The sequence below is a fragment of the Rhinolophus hipposideros genome (assembly GCF_964194185.1).
Source record: "Rhinolophus hipposideros genome assembly, chromosome: X".
Classification (NCBI taxonomy): Eukaryota; Metazoa; Chordata; class Mammalia; order Chiroptera; family Rhinolophidae; genus Rhinolophus; species Rhinolophus hipposideros.
This window is the reverse complement of record NC_138046.1, coordinates 60,526,065-60,540,521: the sequence shown is the minus strand read 5'-3', so window position 1 is coordinate 60,540,521 and position 14,457 is coordinate 60,526,065. Positions and strand designations below refer to the sequence as shown.

Below are 14,457 nucleotides of genomic sequence, written 5' to 3'. Positions count from 1 at the left end.
GTAGCGTCATAGGAATTTTATCCCCCTTGTTATCTTAATTGAAAGATGATGACATTGCCCTCAATGTTTGGGAAATGGCTGTTTTGGTTTTTCCCTAAGGGTTATGTAGCATGTGCTTTAGATCTTTTCAGGGATACTAAATCTTTGCAATTTCAGAGTGGATTTGATTTTTGAAAATGACCAAAAGTGATACTGAGACGAGGTTGATGAATAAGATGTCTGAGCAAACTGGGCAACTAAATCTCTGCTCAAAAATACTGTGCATCTAAAACAATGAGACTGAGTCATTGGATTCAGAGGTTAATTCTGAAAGAGCAGTGTCAATCACCAATGGCCCTCACCAAGATAAGTTTATGGCTTCCCAAGGTGGTTATCTGAAAGACGGGATTCATGGTTTCAACAAATACATCGGAAGCAATCTTATAAGTTTACACTTGCCCCTTCAAATGTTACAGAACAAATGCTATGATATGAGTATGTTAGGAGAATTAGAGCATGGAAAACTGGGAATATCCTTACACTGCATATTGGTTAGCCCGTCTCTTGTTATCGTTTCCAGCTTTGTCTCTTTGGGGGGGAGAAGGCGTACGAAGATGGAGAAGCCTATAATTTAAAAAGCAATGTCCAACAAGTAGAGAGAAGACCCAGAGGAAAACCTAAACATTATTAAATTTTTAGAAAGAACTCTCCATGAGAGAGTTGTTACTCTAGAAAATGGTGTCGAGTGGCTTAATTTGGAGTCCACACCAATTTTCCTAAGGGCCTTTCTGACCCCATCCCTCCTCCCCAACCTTTACCCTACAAACTAAGAAATTGCATTTAAGAATTGCATTGCATTGCATTGCATTTAAGAATTAGCTCCACTTTTGTGGGACTCAGGCACCACTTGTCCTGGGAACAAGTTACACCTCTGTGCAAAAAATTTTAAGGAAGATATTGACCAGGCTTTTATTTCTCAGTGACCAATACATAAGATACGGCCTTAAGAAACTGACAGTTTTTAGTTAGACGTAAGGAAGTATTTTCTTTTAGAAGTAATAAAGGATCGGCACAGGTTCCTATGGGAGGTCAAGGAACCCTATTCACAGGTAGGAGACTAGAACAAGCATTTTCTGAGGGCCCTTCCTGTTCTGAGTCTATATTCCTGCTTGTCCGGGTAATTTGATATTCGTATCCAACTCTCCAAGGTGCTTTTCCACCCACCCCAATTGGTCTCATCAGAAACCTTACAGATAGTGCTGCCTTTCCATCTTCTAAGATGGTGACAGGAAGGCGGCAGTAAACTCAGCTCCCAGACCTGTAGCATACCACTTCTTTTGTTCTTTCCCCCCCGCCCATACCTCTCCAAAACGTTTTCCCATTAAAATATTGTATCAGTCACTTTAGAGTTTCATTTTGTTCCTTTGATTCAAGATAAAAAAATTTTTTAAGTTATAGATTAACTTCCTCTATACGCTCAAAGCGCTTCATAGATTTTAATCAAGTAGAGTCCGTAGAGGCATGTCGAACTCAATTGTTTTTCTTTCCCAGATGGAAAGAGGGCTACTCAAATACCTGCTAAGAAAAATGCGTCTGCAGAAACCTGTGGCATTGGAAACCTTCTCCATGCTGCAGATTGTAGATTAACTTCTAACTAATCAGAGTTCAGCATTCTAATAGACTGTGACGGGAGAGGCAGTTTTTCCTCCAACTTCAGATCACTTGGTTTTGCAGTTGTAAAGGCAGATTTTGAAAGAAGGCCTTGGGGATCACAGCCAGCCTTCATTATCCGTGCATGACCGCTTTGTAACCAACTGCAAGTTTAATATCCAAGAAGATTTGCACATAACAGTCTCTTTTTTCTTTCTTCTCAGTTTTAATAATTTACCTTTGCGATTCTCTTCATGAACACGCTGGTGTACAAAGATCTGTTTGTCTGTCAAATCTCCAGATATGTACAGGATGTGAAAGAGACATTAATTTTTTATTTGTTTCCTAAGGAGGCTGAACAGTAAGCTGGTTGTGCTGAATGCAAGAGGGCTACTTCAGTGAATGTGTACTAGGATCTGTGTGTACTTACCCTGCTCCCTAACCTGCAGCGGACCTGTTTCTTCTATGAGTCTCCCCTCCGTCGAAAGGGAGTCATTTATACAAATAAACTCAAGGAACTTTTCATATAAACCGTCCACCCAAACCTGAGATGGCTTTGTCTTAAACCTAAAGATCACTGGAAAAGCTGCGTATGACTGGTGTTTGTGAAGCCCGCAAATATCTTATTCAAAACAAAGACTCATTTTCAAAATTAGAATGCATCTGTTCTTTCAAACCTTTGGAGATTCTTTGTAAACACTGATCTCTACACAAGTGAATTTTCGCTGCAGAGTGTTGAGCTACGTCAGTGTGACATGCCATGGGTATCAGGCCTCAGAAACACTAAGCAGTGGCATTTTTAAGAAATGTTATATAAATCAAGTAGCCCCAGCTGCTAATTCTTAGAAAATGTGAAGGGTAGGTAAAGTTTCACTAGGTGTTGCCCTTTTGTGTTATGAAGACTACATACAGTAGGGAGGAGGAAGCTAGGGAGTTAGTTGGGGGTTTATGTAAGATGGTCAGGGAAGGCCTCACTGATAAGGAGGCATTTAAGCAGACCTGATGGAGCTGTGAGAGCAGAGGGAACAGAAATGTAAAGCTGCTGAGGGAAGGAGACCGCAGAGCTGCGACGGAGGACTGAGGAGAAGATGACGTCAGAGGTGGGAGGGGGCCGGTCACGTAAGGCCTTGTCGGCTGCTAGAAGGGCTTTCTTGTTTTCAACTCTAAGTGGGAATAAATGGATTCTCTGACAGGCAGACAGACAGAGAGAATGGAGAAGGAAGGAAGGAGGGGGAAAGAGATAAGGACAGAGCTTTAGGGGAAGACAAAAATTAAAGGGTGGGAGACGACAGTGTAGTCTAGAAAGCAGATGGGGAGAAAACAATCTGTTCTGTAGGGAGGAAAGGACATGGTGTCTCAGGAAACTAAGAGGGCAAAAAACGTATATTTTGTTTGATTTGGTTTATCAGGTTGCCTAGGATCCATCATACCTCTGTGATGCTCATATTTACATAGGTTAATGAGCACAATTTTAATTCCCATCTAACCGCCGTATCAGTACATATGTTCGGTGTCTATTATTGAGACACCTAAGTACTAGAATCAGCTAATCAATGTTTCAGTTACCCCAGTGAGAAAGCTATACCTCGCAGTTACAATTGTGTTGATTGCTTGGTGAAATAGTCATGAAATCTTGCATAAGAGGAACCCTATAGGTCACTTGTACCATAATAAGTGGACATCTCTGGAAAAGAAAAAGTTTAGCAGCATTGTAGTGCCGACAAAATCTGCTCGGGTACTAATGCTCAGAGTGTAGTCGCTGCAGCTGAAAATTCTTTGCCCCGAGCAGTTGTCGTGACTCCTTCAATCCAATATGCCCTTTAAACACTGTGAAAAACTATAGAAAAGGGATATCTAATGTTGTTTGATGTTAATTAAAGTGGAGGATTCTTTCCTTGCTTTCATGGAAAGCCTTAATTTGTCCCCAGTTGCAGTTGAAAAATCTAATGACTCACTGCCATCATCTTATGTAGGAGTTTTCTCTAATCACCTGGTTGCTGCATTCTTTGTTCCAATGCTGAAAAACTCATCTCCGCTCACATCTTCCCATTCGTAACCTGACATGGTCATTCTGAAATGGGAGTGAGAAAGATGTGGAAGAGTATATGAGTCCCGATTTACTGTTACCTTTCATATTCTTTGGGATATTCATCCACCAATACAAACAAGTAGGGACATGGCCCAGGTTACACATCGGTGAGTGGTAACATGCTGGGATCTGTGCTTCCCAGAACTCTTATCCTTGGTTACAGGCGAGCGTAGCAAATTGCAAAAGTGTCACTAGCTGCCAAAACAATTCAAGGAAAGAATGTATTAGGTATCTAGCCATATGAAGCAGAATAGAAGGGAAGAAAGGAGAATTTTTTTTTAAGAATTTTTTTTTAATAAAATGATAGAAAGGCATCCTACATAGTGTTACCTTTCCTGTTCATTGTCACGGTCAGGACATCTCTGGGACAGGGAAAGAGCAATGCTGCTGTAATCCTAGTTCACTGGTTTGGACACCCTTTCCATCTCTACCTATTTTGCCGCCCGTTATGCCTAGAATTAAACGAGAACCCCACCGACAAGCAAAAAGGTTACACCATTCAGCTTACCTTCCATCTGAAATCTTTCAGTAGATGGTTTTCCAGCCGAACTAGCAGCCTCCTATGGGTGAAGATAGGAAAAGTATAAGAAAGCTTAGCAGGGCCTGGAGTAGAGGACTGAGTAGAAGCTAATTCTCCCGACCCCTCCATAAATCTCGAGGCAGATCAAGCGAATACCACGTTCTGAGATAAATACAAAAGAAATAAAAGCAAACTTCTAATTTCCAAATCAAATGACCTCTTCTTATAGTTTATGCTTCATTTTCTCAGGGACATCACAGAACTAACTCCAGATGTTACAAAACACACAATAACACCAAAAAAGAAAAACGAAAACAAAACCCCGTTGTTCCCACAGGAAACTTGATCCCTCAGTTTATGCCAACAGCCCGGTAAGGAGTGTTGAGCCTTCAGTAAGATGTGTGAATTTCATGATTAGTCCACAGAGCAAAATATTCTATGATGTTTTTGTTTCTTAGATTTGTCCAATATGGTTTGTTAACACAAGAGTTTCACTCCTCCCCACAACTTCCTGTTGGTCCAGCTCTTCTAGCTGTATCTTTTTTCTCATGGCTCGGAAAGGCAAGTCCTGTTCTCTGTTCGAAGTTTGTGAGTATGAGAGAGAACATGTGTTTTGTTTCCTCATATGTGTACCTGATACTGTAAGAGTTCCATATCAGAAAGGATACCGCCTTCTCCCCAGTGCACATGCACACAGGTGGGCATGCTCGTGGGCTGGGGGACATGGAGTACAGACCCTGAATTGCAGAGGACGTTGGTACTGCCCAGCTGTGGAACGATGGAATAATGTAATAACCATTAATTGCACACTGTCTGTGTGCCAGGCACTGTGTTGAATGCCATTGTATATTGCAAACAAGCACTGTGAAGTATTCGTATTTCACAGATGGGGAAAGGAGATTTAGCTCAGTTAAGTAAATAGCCCAAGGCAATAAAGCATGCTAGTTTCGAGACAGCTGGGATTTAAACCACATCTCTCAGCTCCTAAGGCCGTCCTGGGTTCACGAGGGTATGCTGTTCTCTTTAGAATGTTTAGATTGTGGGTCCTGACTTCAGAGGAACGAAATAAATAGGCCTCTTTCCCATTATTTTTTACTGTGGGCATAAAATGACAGGTCAGGAATTTTTAGAAGTCTTACCGATGAGATGCATAAAAAATGAAGCCTCAGAATCATCATACTTATCTAGGAAAGATAGAAATTTACAGTATCCGTGTCAGCAGTTCTTTAAATTTTAATTTTTCTGTCTTATTTTAAAAAGAGGTGGTTGAAAGAAACATTTTAAAATTCTGAAGTGGTTAGCAAAGAACAAAGAAGGCTAAAAAAAATATCTAAAAGCACAATTTGGTTAAAGCTCTGAGAGAATCAAGCGCTAGGACAGTTCAAGATGAAAAATGTGGGGAGAATTTCACGTGTTTCATTGAGTTTTTATGAAAAACAGTATCTCAGTGACACATGTTTAGTGTATAACAAGATTTTCAGTATTATACATGCCAGGTTTCTGTATATTGCTGCCAAATGATTTGACTTCGTATCATTTGCGAATCCTTCTAACATCCCTGATGAATGGAGAAATACTCAGCAGAGTGATCACAGTAGGCCTCTGGCACCAGAGTTACCAATTTATTTACCGGGACATTTCCAATTTACATTCTCTTAAGGTTATGTGACTCTATTCTCATGCAACTTCAGATACGGTAATGAATCGCAAATCTTGCCAAGTATATTCACACAGGAGGTACCCAGGATGGTCCAAAAGAGAAAACAATACATTTCTAGTTTCTTTTTTTCATGAGTGCCAAGTGATGCTGATATATCACTGTTTAAAAAAAAAAAAATGACTTTAGAGGCCAGTAATATGGGGCAATTAAAAATGATGTTCAGTATGTTTGTGAAGGTAGACTGTGTCACATGGTGCTACCTTTCCAATCAGAGGTCACATCCTCATGACTTCCAAAAAAGAGGGAGAGGGTTGTACAGAATAAACTATTGTTAACGCATGTGGTCCTTTGTGTCTTAACAATCAAATTCTTGCTGTTCCAAGTTTCAGATATTTCTATTACACACAACAATCAGCACCAGTGTGTATCGGGCATTTCTTCCGGACCAGCCATTGTCTTCAGTGTTTTATATAAACATTTCCTTTCATCTGTTTAGCAACCAAATGAGTTTGAGTGCCTCCATTCTGCAGATGTGGAAACCAAAACTCCAAGACATGAAGTAACTAACTCGTTCAAGGTCACACGCTTTTACGTTAAGTCATGGGAGCTTGGATTTGAAACTAGGTTTATCTGACTCCAAGAGCCGTTTTCCTTCTTAAGGTCTCCACTTCTCCATCCCTCAAGTATACCTTCGGCTTTCCGTGAGATCGCAGTGCTTGCAAAGTACTTCTGCAGTCAGCACTAGGATAGTAAGCCACTGAAGACAGTGGAAGTAAGGAATTGTTTTCGGTGGTGATGGTTTTCGTTTTCAGATGTCACAAGGTTGGAAGATGCTTCCTTCATGTAGACCTGACGTGAATGAGGCTGGCATCTGAGCCCCTTGGAATTTTCTGAATCAGTTTCATCCATTTCTTAAAGCTTGATTGGGATAAATGGGAGGACTTAGCGTTTACATGACGGTCTTTTTTTTTTTTTCTTCACATGACATTTTTAGTCCATAGGTCTCATTTGTTAATTACGTACAGTAAGGGAACTAAGATTTTAAGTGTATTCACATTTTTCAGCGAGGCAATAGAGATTTCAGTGAGAGATTTAAAATTAGATTGGTGAATATATTTTACAGTAAATCCTAGACACATTATCTGTTATATTTTGCTCCTTTTGTACTTTTTACTGCCTTTTGAAAAATTGATATGCCAGTAAAACTGAGACTTTTTTTTTCTGTAAACATGTGTTATCTTATTTGAGCTTACTACCAAAACACTCTCTTCAATTAGCAGCCTTTTAACAGAACACAGTCCTCTACATTGACAGAATGGAATCAGTTGGAATTCTCAGCCCTAAGAAATAATGACTGATGCTAACGTGAAAATGATGTTTAAGTACTCATGAGTTAGCATTTTAAAATGTTTAGTGAGGCTTTGCAAATATAAAGCATTGTTAATCACAGTCACTTATTTAAGGCATTAAAACAAAACAAAAGCCTGAACTTAAATTTGCTCCTGTTTCTTTTATTCTTTTAATTATTTGGGTTTTGTTTTATAGGAATCAGGATGAAAAGAAATATCTCATCCTTCAAAAGAGTTCTCTCCCCCATCAGATTTCATATTTTTAGGAAAGTTAAACCAAGTCTTGAAATGTCTTATCCTTCACTCTAGTAAAACTCAAGATTGTTGATATGAAATCATGGTTAAGATTTCCCTTTCTCTTTTTCATTTTTTTTTCTTAAGGAGAGAGACTTCAACAGGCACGTGTTTCTAACCCCTAATTTCCTAAAGCCAGAGCCAAAAGGTGAAAACACCAAGAGGAATAGGGTCTTCTTTTCAGCATGAGACCTCTTCGTGAAGACAACTGGTGACATCAGGACCAGAATCATATTGCAGTCTGTGTGGCTTGAAAAATGCTTTCATTCATGTTCATTGAGGCCAAGCCATAGACATTATTTTTCTTGTCTGTTTGGTCTCTTGAGGATTACGCATGCCATTTCAGAGCATGATAGTTGCATGACTGTTTCGTAGTTAAATCTATTCCTGAAACATTTAAAATGTTAACGGATGGACCTATTATTTGGTCCGCTTCATAATTTACTGTATTTAAGTTCATGTTGATTTTGTAGTGCCAGTTGCAGTTCTCATAGTGACAACAGCTAAATAAAATATGATGCATCCCTGCAAAAAAAACAAAAAGAAAAAAAGAAATTGAATCTGTTCACATAGGCCACATTTCTTCATTAGTGATTATTTAATATTAATTATTGACTTATTTTACCCCAAACTGTATCAGTTTAGATTTTTATGTACACATATTTTTAGTTTTGCTCTATTTTCAAGAAATAAAAAGGAAAGAAATATATGGAGAATGCTATAGAAGTAGTATGATTCCAGTCCCTGAATCACATAATGCGTATCAGTAATCTATATCGCACGTCTGTTCTCAAAATATGGTTTATTTAGATTTGGGGTTCTTGTGTGTTTTTGTAATCATTCTGTTGTCTGCATTAGATGGTCTTAGTCTGTGAAAGGATGCCTATAAAAAAAATCAACAGTCTTGGGAACAGGATTGCCAGATTTATCAAATAAAAATAGATACCCAGTTAAATTTGAGTTTCAGATAAACCATGAATACCTTTTTATTATCAAGGTGTCCCAAATATTACATGACTTTTTGATTGTAAGTATATCCCAAGTATTGTATGGGTAATGAATAATTTTCCTATCAATGTGTCCCTAATGTTGCATGATTTTTTTTTTTTTGTATAAGTATAGCTCAAGTATTGTGTAGGATATACTTAGACTAAGAAATAATTCATGGTTTATCTGAAATTCAAATTTAACTGAGCGTCCTGTATTTTGTCTGTCAATTGTACTTGGAAGACATCATGGTACTGTAAGTGAACGAACTGGTTCTGGTACTTAAGCAGCTGAGTAGCCTTAGGCATCTCACTTAACCTAGGTGAACCTAAGTTTCATCATCTGTAAAATGAGAACAAATAATAGATAACTTTGAAGATTTTCTATGAATGTTAGAAATCATTTACACCTAAAACACCTGGTACATAATAGATTTCCATGAAAGAGTAACTGTTATCATTAGAACAAGGAAGAAATACAAATGCAGGTTTCCAGTTTTTTTCCATCTTTATAATAAATGACAGCACTCAGCAGCTCAACAGTCCATTAGATGGATAATAGAAGAGTCCACCCAGATGTCGGTGACTATTTACCAGGTCAGAGATTCGACCAGTAATAAAATATACACAAGCATTAACCTCCCTTCTCTCCTCTATTACTTGCCTCTTATGTTACTTAGGAAAGATCATACAACTTGTATGACAGCCTGAGAATATGTTGCCTTTTCACATTATATTTTTTTCTAACTCAAAATTTTGTTTCAATCCTGCCTTTCTCAAACATCCACTTTTAAATTTTTTTATTAATTTTTATTGGGATATAGTTTACATATAAAATGCATCATTTCCAAGTATACAATTTAGTGGTTTTTATTATGTTCACAGGGTTGTGCAACCATCACCACTTTCTAATTCCAGAACATTTTCACTATTCCCAAAAGAAACCCATAATCATTAGCAGTTACTTTCATCATCTACTTTCTGTCTCTTATGGGTTTGCCTATTCTGGACATGACATGGAAATGGAATCATACCATATGTGGCCTTTTGTGTCTGACTCCTTTCACTTATCATAGTATTTTAAGGTTTATCCACGTTGCAGCATATATCAGTGCTTTATTCTTTTCATGGTTGAATAGTATTCCACTGTGTGTGTATGTGTGTACGTATACATATATATGAGTGGCATTGCTGGGTCATATTGTAACTCGTGGTTTAACATTTTAAGCAGCTGTTTTCCAAAATGACTCACCATTTTACATTCATACCAGTAATACAAAGAATTCCAATCTCTCAACCTCCTCACTTATTATTACCTGTTTTTTTTTTATTATTATAGCCATCCTAGTGGGTGTGAAGTGGTACGTCATTGTGGTTTTGATTTGCAGTTCCCTAGTGATTAATGACGTCAAACATCTTTTCATGTACTTATTGGCTACATGCATAGCTTCTTTGCAGAAATACCTATTCAAATATTTTGCCCATTTTTAATCGAGTCATTTGTCTTTTTATTGTTGAGTTATAATCGAGTTTTTATATATTCTTGACAGATAAATGATTCATAAAGCTTTTCTCCCATTCTGTGGGTTATCGCTTCACTTTCTTGACAGTGTCTTTTGATGGATAAAAGTTTTCCATTTTGATGAAGTCGTATTTATCTATTTTTTTCTTTGGTTGCTTGACAAAAACTGTCATATAATATTATCTTTCCTTCCTTGAAAAATAAAACAAACACTAAACCAGGAGCAATGAGACGTGAGTTCTAGTCCCAACTTTGCAGTTATAAAAATCTGAGACCTTAGGCAGGTACTTAAACTCATTCGGAACTCAGTCTCCACATCTGTGAAAAGAAGCTGTATTCAGCCGAGCAGGCACTTTGTCAATTTTTGTGAATAAATGATCTCTGTGAAACCCTCTAAGTTAGTAGTTCTCAGCCTGGGCTTCATTTGGCCATGTATGGAGACATTTTGGGTCGTCACAACTGGGGGCGGGGGGGGGGGGGTGCTACTGGCATCTAGTGAGTAGAGGTGAAGGGCGCTGCTGAACATGTCACGATGCACAGGGCAGCTCCTACAACGGAGAATTATCCAGTCCAAAATGACAGTAGTGCTGAGGGTGAGAAATCCTGCTCTAAAATTACATTTCTGTTATTTCCGTTTATTTGAAGTTTGTCTGCAGGAGCCAGATCATTTTGTGCTTTTAACCTAATGCTAGCCCGGCAGGGTCAGGAGGGAGAGGTACCAATAATTCTTGCAAGTCGGGAGAGTTGCTTTTTTTTTTTTTTTTTCTGGGAAGTGTTTTCAGGGCTTTTTATAACTATTGTGTCTTCCAAAATGAAGAGAAAAAATATTTCAATAGACACACCTCCAGGCAAAGTCTTGTCGATGTATTCTTGTTATTCCGTCCTTTTCTTTAGGGTTTCTGGAACAAAATAGTTTTTGTGAAATAGCTGGTACATGCTATGAAGTATATCTAATCAATCATAATAGGAAGAAAGAAACAGAACAGCTTGATGGAAGCAACTTACAGTTGATGTGTCTCTGTATTAGTGAATTCTCCGAGCTGAAGGAAGTGAACAATATTATTTCGGCTGATCAGTTTACTTCAACTTTATCCCATACCATCTCCTGCAATGCACTGCTTCATTCAGTTCCGCAAAGAATCTATCTGGAATAAAACATAATAGTTTGAAATATGTTTCAGTATTTCTAAAGCTCTTGGCATGTAAAAAGCTATTAACTTGCGGGTATTTCTTTCCTGTGAGAATATGGCTGACTATTCCATGCCTTGCACCATTAGATAAAATCGTTATCACCACAACCACCACCATCATCTTCATAGACTAAATGTTCTAAGCACCTTATAAGTGGATTTCATTTTTCCTCACAAAAATCTTATGAGGATTTGTTTTTTAAATCCCCATCTTGCAGATAAGAGAGAAAGGTACAATAACGTGGTAAAAAACACTTGCTAAACCATAGTTCCATATTAAACCTTTTCTTGTATATCAAAATTTTCACATTTCAACAACGGAGAAAGTGTATTTATTGTTAAATCTCTAAACATGTATGTCCCTAATTTTCTGGCACCCCAGGTAACATGAAAGCCTGAATTATTTCTAAAATCTTTACAATGTCTTAGAATTTTGGTTTCTCTCAAAAGTATATGCATGCACCTTGAAGCAACTATACTTTTCCATCTCTGAGAGCCCACACACGCGTGTATGTATAATTTTAAAATCGAACGTCTTCTCTAATATATAAGTAATGGAAAGATTTTTGTTTCTCTTTGTTTATATGTACAGGAAGCAGTGAAAGAAAACAACAAGAGACGAGAAATGGAAGAGAAGACTAGGAGGGCAAAGCTTGCAAAAGAGAAAGCTGAACAAGAAAAGTTAGAACGCCAGAAGAAAAAGAAACAACTCATTGATATAAACAAAGGTATGAAGTACTTCCAATTTTTTAAAAGATCTATAAAGTGCAAAATGATTGCACTTACTTAATTTTGGACTATAAAGTAAATAATTGTGTTCTTGGTAGAAACTTCACAATATTATTAGTTGTGTCAAATTTGTCTCATGATATTATCTGTATTTCTTGTCACCTTACACTGAGCACTCAGGATTTTTGGTAACCAATGCAAGGTAATATGTTTGTCGAAACGGTCTGTGTTTCTTCATTGTTTTACCCTATTACGTTATGTTCTGGATGAGGCGGTGGTGAGGGAAGAAGAGGGTGAGATGAAAAGAGAAAAACTGGCATGGGACGATGAGCCTTGTAGCTGTGATTTCTTTTTGTTGACACTGTCTGTTGACAGAGCAATAACAATTAACACTCTTGTTGTGGGGGCTTGAACATTTCAAGTCATAATGGATATTGAAAGCACTCTTATAAGTTGAAAAAATAGGCAGAAGCATCTTGTTCAGCTGTGAGCCTAAGAACAAGATTCTCATATGTCCACATAGTATAAAGTACTAGTAGTTTTCTTTGTTAGCAGGAATGAGTGCATATTAAAGGTAGGCTTTTTGTTTGTTGTTGTTGTTTTTAAAGAAGGGAGGGTAAATAAAAAAAAGTGATTGACACCAGGAAGCTGCATTCTGAAAATTTAAGAATGAAAAAGCATAGCCTTTGCCACTGAGGATTAGAGAATTTTAAAACAAAACAAAATCTGAACAAGATACAAGATAACATGATTAATATGGTTCACTTATTTCTAAATCCAATGATGGTGAAAATAGTTAATTTTCATAACATCTCTATGAGGTAGGTATTATTATTATTATCTTATTTTACAGTTGAGGAAACTGTGGCTCATAGAAATTAAGGAACTTGCCCAAGATCACACAAATAGAAAGTATTAGCACCAAGATTCGAATCCAAGTAGTCTGGCTATGGAATCTTGGCGCTTATAAGTGCATTGTCAAGTGATAATAGTAAGAAAAAAAACATGTAGCACTTAATATGTCCTAGGAACTGTACTGGAAGAGTTACGTACCCGAACATACTTAAGCCTCATAAAATCCTATTAGGAAAGTGCTAGTATCTCATTTTAAGAGGAGGTAACTGAGTCACAGAGAAGTTAAGTGACTTGCTCAAGTCCATAGAGATAGTAAGAGGTAGTACCAAGATCGGAATCTAGGCAGTCTGTGACCCAATTAATTATTATTATGTACTTTTAATTATAATTATTAATCAATATCAATTATTCTGCAGAGATGTCTCTGAACGGATAATCTTCTGAAATTATATTTATACCCATTAAGCTTATCCTTCATAATTTTAAAATATATAAAAATCTTCAGGAATTGTCTATAGTTTATCTTTTCTACCCAGGAAATAAATATAAGAATTTAAAAAAAAAAAAAAAAGAATAAAGTAAACAGCCGTGGTAAAATAGAGTAGTATCAACATAATTTAGCAAACAGACTTCATAAGTGGAATCAAAAGAACTGGTCCTGCCAGAAGATCACTCAGGAAAAACATTAGAGCTCGGCCTGGCAGTGGGTATGTATAGGAAATCCTTGCTTACAAAATGATGGAGTCCGCAGAATAGCACCACAGGTTAGCTCCCTTATGCGCATGGAGCAGTAGTCAGGGAAGAGGCTAGAGGAGGTAGTGGACAGATGGTGCATTCTATTGGCTATGCTAAGGGTCTTACTCTGAAAGCTCTGGAAAGCCTACGTATGTTTATAAACTGTAAAGTGACGTGCTTGGATAAGTTTCTTCAATCATTTAGACAGAAGTGTAGAGAATGGATTGGAAAGGGCAAGATCAGAGACAACAGAGGTTATGAGGTCATTAGCATAGTCCTGACAAGAGATGGTGGGGACCTGAACTAATGCCGTGGTGGCAAGGTTTAGAGAAGTCACAAATAAGAGGTGTATTCGAGTTCTTTAGAACGTGTACATGTAGAGAGAGATTTTAAGGGGTTGGCTCACGTGCTCGTGGAAGCTGACACATCCAAAATCTGCAAGGTAGGATGGTAGGCTGAAGACTCAGGAACAGCCAACGTTGCATTTAAAGTCTGAATACAATCTGCCGGCCGAATTCTCTCTCGCTTGGAGAAGGTCAGTCTTTTGATCTATGCAGACCTTCAACTGATTGGATGAGGCTCACCCACATTATGGAGGGCAATCCTCTTCACTCCGACTCCACTGGTTCAGATGTTAATCTCATACAAAAACACCCTCACAGAAACATCTGGAATAATGTTTAAGCAAATATTTGGACACCATGGCCCAGCCAAGCGGACACATGAAATTGACCATCGCCAGAGGAATATTGAAAGGTGATGATGAATTAGATGTGGGAATTGAGAAAAGGAGGCATTTAAAAAAAAGTGGTACCCTTTATAAAGAAAAAAATTCAGGAATAGAACAGATTTCATCAGGTGGGTTACAATGATTAGTGTCATTTTGAACATGTTTCATT

General features: G+C 37.8%; 1 protein-coding gene across 2 annotated transcripts in view; it reads left to right on the top strand.

The window, feature by feature from the left end:
* DIAPH2 (diaphanous related formin 2) overlaps window positions 1-14,457 on the top strand; it is an 842,313-nt gene that overhangs the window by 630,757 nt on the left and 197,099 nt on the right. For both annotated transcript variants that reach the window (XM_081043893.1, XM_081043892.1), the window contains one exon: window positions 11,832-11,967. In XM_081043893.1, the coding sequence (XP_080900019.1) occupies window positions 11,832-11,967 (136 nt within the window). The remainder of the gene's footprint in view (window positions 1-11,831; window positions 11,968-14,457) is intronic.